The following is a 7,762-nucleotide window of genomic DNA, read 5'->3' on the forward strand; positions in this document are numbered from 1 at the left end:
AGTTAACAGGAGCCGAGGCAGGAGACTTGCTTTGGTGGTGAAAGAATGCAAATGAAGCACTAATTGCCCAAAGAGGAACGAGTGAGCCGACAATTCCTGCCTTGTCAATGTTGCCTCTGTACCTAGTAACACAACAGAACGAGCGCTGGGGGGCGGGGGGATTCCACTCCAGCAATGGAAACATGAGCAACGAGCAGCACCGTGGTCCCAGGACAAACAGCGCCAAACCAGAGAGGTGGCTTGTTTCATTTCTAACCTTTTATTAGTTTCTAGATTAGGAAAAAGAATGAAAATATAAATACACATGGACCTTGCTCTACAGCAATCTAAGGGCGTCTCTGGAGAAATTCTTACACATCCGGTCCCCAGGGAAGAGCAGGCCCCAGGCCACAGCAATAATAATACTTAGTCTTCCGGCCACGTGCTCTACAGTCTCTTCTAAGCACTGTTCAAACAGCCGGTGATTAGCTACCCTCACAACACCCCTGTGAGGTAGGTGCGGTAAGTATTATTATCCCCATTTTACAGATGGAGGAACTGAGACTGAGAGCTTAAGTCCAGAGCCAGGATTAGACCTCAGGAGCCCTGGATTCCAGGAGTTCCCAAAGGCTAGGCAGCAGTTCTCAAACTATGGGGTGGGCCGCCCAAGGGAGGCACAAGCTGTGAGCTTTTTTTTTGTTTTTTTTAATAAGAGCTGGGGCTGACAGCCCCAGGTGGCTGGGGCTTGTGCAGAAGGGCCGTGCATGCCCGGGAAGTGTGGAGCCACCCAGGCTCGGGCTCTCCCCAATCCCTCCCCAGGAAGCAGCCTGGACTTGGGCTCTCCTTCTCCCCCACCCCCATCCCTCACCTGGAGGTGGTGGGCCTCCGTCTGTCAGCCCCAGGGGGGCGGCAGCAGAAGAAAGGGTGGCACTGGGACGCTAAGTCTGCTGTGAAAAGTCACTTTCCACATTGCCACCCTTACTTCTGTGCTTCAGAGCTGGGTAGCGATATATGTACTTGGGGGGCGGTGGGGAGGGAGGCACAAAGAACCACAGACACAAAGAAGGTGGGCCCAATCAAATAAGTTTGAGAACCACTGCTCTAGGCTACACAACCTCTCAGCACAGTGACCCTATTGTCACAATAAGAATCATCAGAGGGGAAGATTTTTGCATAAGAATAATAAATACCATCAGTGGGCCCTGTCCTGACCCCCACTGGAGCCAAGGGGAATTTTCCCATTTGACACCAGAAAGCCCAGGATTGGAGACCAATAACCAATGGCAGAAGAGTAATTTTACATACAAATACATTTGCAGAATATACACCACACACACCGATTAATTTGCTTTCTATCGCTAGCAAGGTCATGCAGAAGAGGTCAGTGAAGAATTCTGTCCAAACAGCCCAAAAGGAAGTTACAAATAAATGAGTCAATAGGCAACAAAATAACCATATTAGTAAAGAACTAGCCACTCCCTTTATAAATCTGGCAGGTCCAGACCCACAGCTCCTGCCTGGTTTATCGTCATCCAACCTCTCTTCAGACTCTGAGTCACAGATGAGATTCTAGCAGCCAAAACTCCTTTAGCGATGGCAGCATCTGCAAAGAGGAGTTTCACCCCTTGCTAACTCGTCCTCAGTTTAGCTGGGTGAATAACTTTGAAGGCATTTGTGGGGTACCCTGAGCTGGGACCAGAGGAAATTCCTTTCACAAGGGAGATGGGAACAAGCTGCTTCCTAGCAAATTATTTCAGAGACTTTAACTATTGGACCCCGGCTCTCAGCACCCGCTAGAAAAGAAGGGTCCTGAAAATATGATTTAGTGAGGGGTGAAATTCACCCTGTGCAGAGGAGCCTGTGACGGGGCAGCAGCCCCTCACTGGCTGGCAAAGGGTTAATAGCAGCCCTTGGAGTGGCTGTGCAGAACCCAGCCAACCAGAGGAAGGCTTAGAAGCAGCCAATCAGGGCCAGGCTGGGTCCTATAAGAAGGGCTGCAGGGCAGCGAGGAGCTCAGTCTCTCCTGGAGCTTGAGGGAGAGGGCCTGGCTGCCCGTAGAGAGAAGTGCGTGCGACAGAGCCGTGCTGGGCAGGGTCGGGGGAGCAAGTGGAGCTCCAGCCCGGCTGGCTCCCAGACCGCGTCCTTGACACAGGGGCCGAGTAGGTGCTGGGGCTATGGAGAAGTGGCCCAGGGAAAGCAGGTAGCGGCAGAGGGGAAGGAGAGGCCATGAGCAGCTGCCAGCGAGAGGGTCCGTGGGTTGGGGCCCAGAGTAGTGGGCAGGCCTGGGCGCCCCCTTTTGCCCCACTGGCCGCTGAGGGAAGTGGCCAGCCAAAGGACTGCAGTTTGCCCCTGAGCAAGGGGCTGGACTAGGCGCTCTAGTCCATTGCGGCGAGAAGCCGGGCAAAGGACTGCGGGCTCCCTGGAAGCGGGGAGACAACGGAGTTGGGGCACAGCCGGAGGGCCGTGCCCTGAAGAGGACGCCACAGTTCGGGAGTCCCAGACAGCGGAGACGGTGGAGAAGCAGTGACGGGAGTGAGACACTACAAGAGGAGGGTGCCCTGCTGGACAGAGCGAATTCCCATAGCAACCGGTAGGAGGCACCGTGGGTGGTGAGCACAACCCGATACAGAGCCAGACCAGGCCTAGACACCACTTCAGCCCTATAGAAATCCCCCTTGTTCTCCTTTCCCCCATGGGGGATTTTGGTCTCCTGGACCAACGCACCAATCATTCCACCCTGACTCCGGCCAGTCCCTTTGGCTGCCATTTTCCCCCAGTCACTCACTTGGCCCAAACCAACGCCCTTCACGCGGTGTCTGTAAATCACAAGTTGATGTGAAATGGCTGGATCGTGAAATGTTCGCATAGCGCCTGCCCCCCGGGCTCCTTTAACAACAGAGGGATTTGGGTTTGGGGGTGGGGGAAGAGTGGACCCAACAGGGGACTCTGTCTCCACATCCCATCCCCTCCTACTCGCTGTGGTTCTCGGTCAGTTCTTCATCCGGAACCTGGCAGACCAACCCCACGGACGCTCCGTTTTCTCAAGCACTCCAGCCCCGAGCCCGTCTTGGCCACGGTGGGAAAAGCACAGCACAGGCCGGAGCAGGGAGAGCCAGGGTGTCTTCGTTCCCGCCCCCAGAAGGTGCCTGGGGCAGGGAGCAGCAGAAGGCAGTGCCCGGATTGCTTGTTCGGACAGTTAGCGGGTGGAGGGAAAGCGCGAGATAAGACGCACTTGGTTGTGAGTAAAGCACTTGACAGAGCATCTCATCAAAACGTACTGTCCCGGCTGACCCAGCGTCAGCAGAGACCATCCCACGGACTGAACGCTAGCTGCAGACGTGTTAGCCAAGAGTAATAACAACAGGCCACGGGACGGAGCTGGGAGCAGGTGCTCAGCGGGTGCCACGGCTGTGTTACTGGGAGCTCCTGATTTATGCCATTTCTTCACGAATCACCTAGCAGAGGCAGTAAGAGCATGTTATTAGGGAAGCAGCATCTGCCCTGCAGAGAGTCAGTGGGAAGGAAAGAATCCAGGAAGCAGGAAACACTGATCGGGACCTGGGGGAAGACAGTGGACAGCAGCAGATTAGACAGGAGCTTCCAGTCCATCCTGGCACCTGAAAAGGCCAATACACAGAGGCTTTGTGTAATGGAGCAAAGGGGTGACAGCCCCCATCTCTCTGCCTTGGGATAACCCCACTGGAGACGGCATGCTGTTCAGGGCTCCTCAGGAGAGCTGGAAAAATACCGATGGCCCGTTCAGAGAACAGCCACAATGTGATCTGGGGGCACAAGGGATTGACTGGTGAGGAATGAGCAAAAGAGACAAGTAGGTCCAGCTTCACTGAGCAGTGACCTGACGGGACCCAATAACAATCCGGGGGAAACACGGGGGCGCGGGCACGGGAGAGAGAATTTTACAGTAATTCAAGGTGGGGATGACTGGACGAAATCAAGGATTAAAGCTGAATGTCAGAAAAAAACTTCCTAAGGGGGAGACGTTTCAGGCTGTGGAACCACCCCCCCAGAGAGGTGACACCCCAGAGTTTGGGACACGTACAGTTAGACGGACCAAGCACTGGAGGGAACAGGCGTGCAGTGCCAGGGAGAAGTACTAGAGTTTATTAGAAGACTTATTAGTTCTTTTCCAAATCTAACAACTAGGATTCTAGGCTATCCACACGGAGAACGACAAATTTTAACGTTAAAATGACCCTTTGCCTAACTACAAACTAGCAACTAAACCCAAGTCCCTTTCACACAAGATGAGAAGTAGTCAGTGTCTATTAGACTGTGCACGGACCTCACAAGGGAGCGAGGGGCGACCCATCGCTGGAGAGGGTTAACAGGCTGGACATATTCCTAGAAAATACAGAGTAGAGCCCGACCCTGCATTGGCTAGGAATGGGCAAAATGACCAATCGGTCTTTTCCAGCTCTAACCAGTCTCTGTCACTGGAGGGTTTTAAGAGCAGGTTGGACAAACACCTGCCAGGGATGGTCTAGATAATACTTAGTCCTGCTGGGAGTGCAGGGGACGGGACTAGACGACCTCCTGAGGTCCCTCCCAGCCCTAGGACTCTGTGAATCTCTGTCAGACCTCTAGGTGGTCTCAGTGAGATGGTCACTTCTCAGGTCAGGGATCAGGCCGTACACAGTTGTGAAGCCCGGCGCACACTCCTGGTGGGTAAATAGTCAGTAAGAGAACAGAGAGGAAAGAGCACTACAGTAATTATTGCTCCAGGGCATTGCACCTGGAGTCCTCAAGTCCACACTCGACTGAGGTTTTCTTTCATTTCCCACACTGTCACCGGCCCGGCTGGAACAGGCGCTGTCCGTCAGGTCTGTCCAGTAGCTCCACTGAGGAGCTGCTGGCATAAGCCATAACTACAGCGCAGTAGCAAAGTCTCGCCCGCCCCCCAGTACCCACGGGGCCTGACCTAACAACACCACACAGCACAGCACCCCCCGCCCTGAGAAACCACTGGTCTTCGCCAGAACTATCCCAATGAGCACGACGCTCCCGTGTTTGCTCCACACAGGAACGGGCAGGAGAGTCCTGCTAGCACCCTCCGCTCCTTTCAGTAGTAAGATGAAGACCCCACATCGGTCAACCCGGGCCATGTCATTCCCAACGCCCTCCAAGCGCTGCTCCATAAGCCAGATCCCTTCCCAGAAATCTCCCGTCCCTCCTGCCAGACGTTCTCTAGCACCTCTGGGGGTTACGTCCAACCCAGCAAATGGGATTAGTACTACAGTGTTGGCATCCTTCAGGGCAAGACTCGGGCCCTTGTTTTCATTGGAATTCGAGCTGCGTTGTGCAGGGAATGTGCAGTTGTGTTTTCCTTAGGGATGCACGGTTGGTTCGTCAGCGCAGGCCTTCAGCCTGGGAGCTCCTTGTGCCAGGGAGCCTGTTATTTCATCAGCACCACGGCATGTCCAAATCCTAAATTACAGCATTGCTCCTCCTCTGCTCCTGCTCAGGGGACGTAGCATGTCTCTAACTCCCTCCTTATGTACACTGCGTTAAGGCTTCCAGAGGCATTTGGCTTGGGGCACAGACAGCAGAAGCGGGTGCATCTGGAGGAAGGGGTTGAACGACTCCCCGTCTCCGTAGCAGGACAAGAGTCTCTCCTCCGTGTGGACGGCCTGGTGCACCGTCAGCTCCTTCTTGTGGCTGAAGATCTTCCCGCACTCGGTGCAGGGGTAGACCCGCTCCACCGTGTGGGTGAGGTGGTGGGTCCGCAGGTTGCCCTTGTACTTGAAGCTCTTGCCACACTCCACGCAGGTGAAGGGCCGCTCCCCCGTGTGGATCCGCTTGTGCTTCATCAGCGTGGTCTTCAGGTTGAAGGTCTTGCCGCACTCGGCGCAGACGAAGGGGCGCTCCCCGGTGTGGATGCGCTGGTGGGTGATAAGGGTGCCCTTGCGGTTGAAGCTCTTGCCGCACTCGGTGCAGGTGAAGGGCTTCTCCCCGGTGTGGATGCGCTGGTGCTTGATCAGCTCCCCGTTGTGGCTGAAGCACTTGCCGCAGTCGGCGCAGGCGAAGGGCCGCTCCCCAGTGTGGATGCGCTGGTGCCGGGTCAGATCCCCGTTGCGGCTGAAGCTCTTGCCGCACTCGGAGCAGCCAAAGGGCCGGTCCCCGATGTGGATCTTCTGGTGCAGGATGAAGGTCTTCTTGGCGCAGAAGCCCTTGCCGCACTCGGCGCAGACGAAGGGGCGCTCCCCGCGGTGGATCTTCTGGTGGGTGATGAAGTTGGCCTTGCGGTTGAAGCACTTGCCGCACTCGGTGCAGGAGAAGGGCTTCTCCCCGGTGTGGATGCGCTGGTGCAGGATGAAGGTCTGCTTGGAGCAGAAGCTCTTCCCACACACGTTGCATTCGAAGGGCTTCTCGCCCGTGTGGATGCGCTGGTGCCGCATCAGGTCGCCCTTCTGGCTGAAGCTCTTGCCGCACTCGGTGCAGGTGAAGGGCTTCTCGCCCGTGTGCACCCGCAGGTGAGTGATGAGGTTTCCCCGGTGCTGGAAGCTCTTTCCGCACTCGGTGCACGTGAACGGCCGCTCGGCAGCGTGGGCTCGCGGGCGTTTCACCGGCTCGGTGCTGGCGGCCACAGCCCCCCTGCGGTCAGAGGCCGAAAGGGATTTCTGGCTGGGGTTGCTTGTCGGGGCCGTTGGCACCTTTCCCTTGGGCTCAGGGGTTGTCTGCGGCCCCTCCACAGTCACTGTGGGTCTCTGGAGCGCCGTGATGTTTCCCTGGGCGTGTTGCACTTTCCAGTGATTAATGCTGGGTTCTGTCCTGAGCAAGCCTGGGGAAGCAGCCTCTAAGCCTCTCATCAGCAAAGCCCTGTTTGGTTTCACGTCCTCTGGCTCTTCCCCAGGGTGCTTCTGCTCGCTGGCACCCCTGCTCCCATCACCTGCTGGGGAAAAGAGAGAGGCCAGATGTTATTCCGTGTGCCGGGGACGGGGGAATTCCCAGCGTTGAACGCAGAATACAGCTAAGTGCCAGGGCCGAGACGCTCGGTGGCACCCCCGTTTGTACAGAGACGCAGGCTCTAATGCCTTGCACCCTCTGAGCTCGCCGACCGAGAAAGCAGCTGCCCCCAGGCACTGCTCACCGGCGGAAGGTCCCATGGGTGCTGGGCAGCGTTCCCAAGAGCCGTAACTTCCAGAGACACAAGTGGCAGCGAGCGGCACTGACTGTCGGCGGCAGGTGGGCACCTCGCTCCCATTTGTACCTGGAAAATCAACCTTTCTGAGACGTGCTGGGCTGGGTCACCGCCGCCGGCATCACCTCCCACAGCCATGAGAACGTCACCGTGGGACAGAGGCAGCAACGGGCAATTTCTTATTCGTCTTAGGCCGTGTCTGAACCTACACGCTTCTCGCGGTACAGCAGCACGGATACAACTGTGAGCGCGCTCGCGGGGCCGCGGGACGGCCACGGGGGGGGGGGAGGGGAGCTCGCGGGGCCGCGGGACACCCGTGGGGGGGGGAGAGCTCGCGGGGCCGCGGGACACCCGGGGGGGGGAGGGAGGGAGGGGGGAGCTCGCGGGGCCGCGGGACACCCGGGGGGGGGAGGGAGGGAGGGGGGAGCTCGCGGGGCCGCGGGACACCCGGGGGGGGAGGGAGGGAGGGGGGAGCTCGCGGGGCCGCGGGACACCCGGGGGGGGGAGGGAGGGAGGGGGGAGCTCGCGGGGCCGCGGGACACCCGGGGGGGGGAGGGAGGGAGGGGGGAGCTCGCGGGGCCGCGGGACACCCGGGGGGGGAGGGAGGGAGGACTCTGAGATAGC

General features: G+C 57.7%; 1 protein-coding gene across 4 annotated transcripts in view; it reads right to left on the reverse strand.

Annotated features, from left to right (window-relative positions):
- Window positions 1-240: 240 nt before the first annotated feature.
- LOC140905767 (uncharacterized) overlaps window positions 241-7,762 on the reverse strand; it is a 22,253-nt gene continuing 14,731 nt past the window's right edge. For 3 of the 4 annotated variants that reach the window (XM_073329214.1, XM_073329212.1, XM_073329215.1), the window contains one exon: window positions 241-6,889. In XM_073329214.1, the coding sequence (XP_073185315.1) occupies window positions 5,505-6,889 (1,385 nt within the window). In that variant the 3' untranslated portion in view covers window positions 241-5,504. The remainder of the gene's footprint in view (window positions 6,890-7,762) is intronic. The other variant, XM_073329213.1, reaches the window with a different exon arrangement.

This window comes from Lepidochelys kempii, chromosome 2, assembly GCF_965140265.1.
Source record: "Lepidochelys kempii isolate rLepKem1 chromosome 2, rLepKem1.hap2, whole genome shotgun sequence".
NCBI classification, from domain to species: Eukaryota; Metazoa; Chordata; order Testudines; family Cheloniidae; genus Lepidochelys; species Lepidochelys kempii.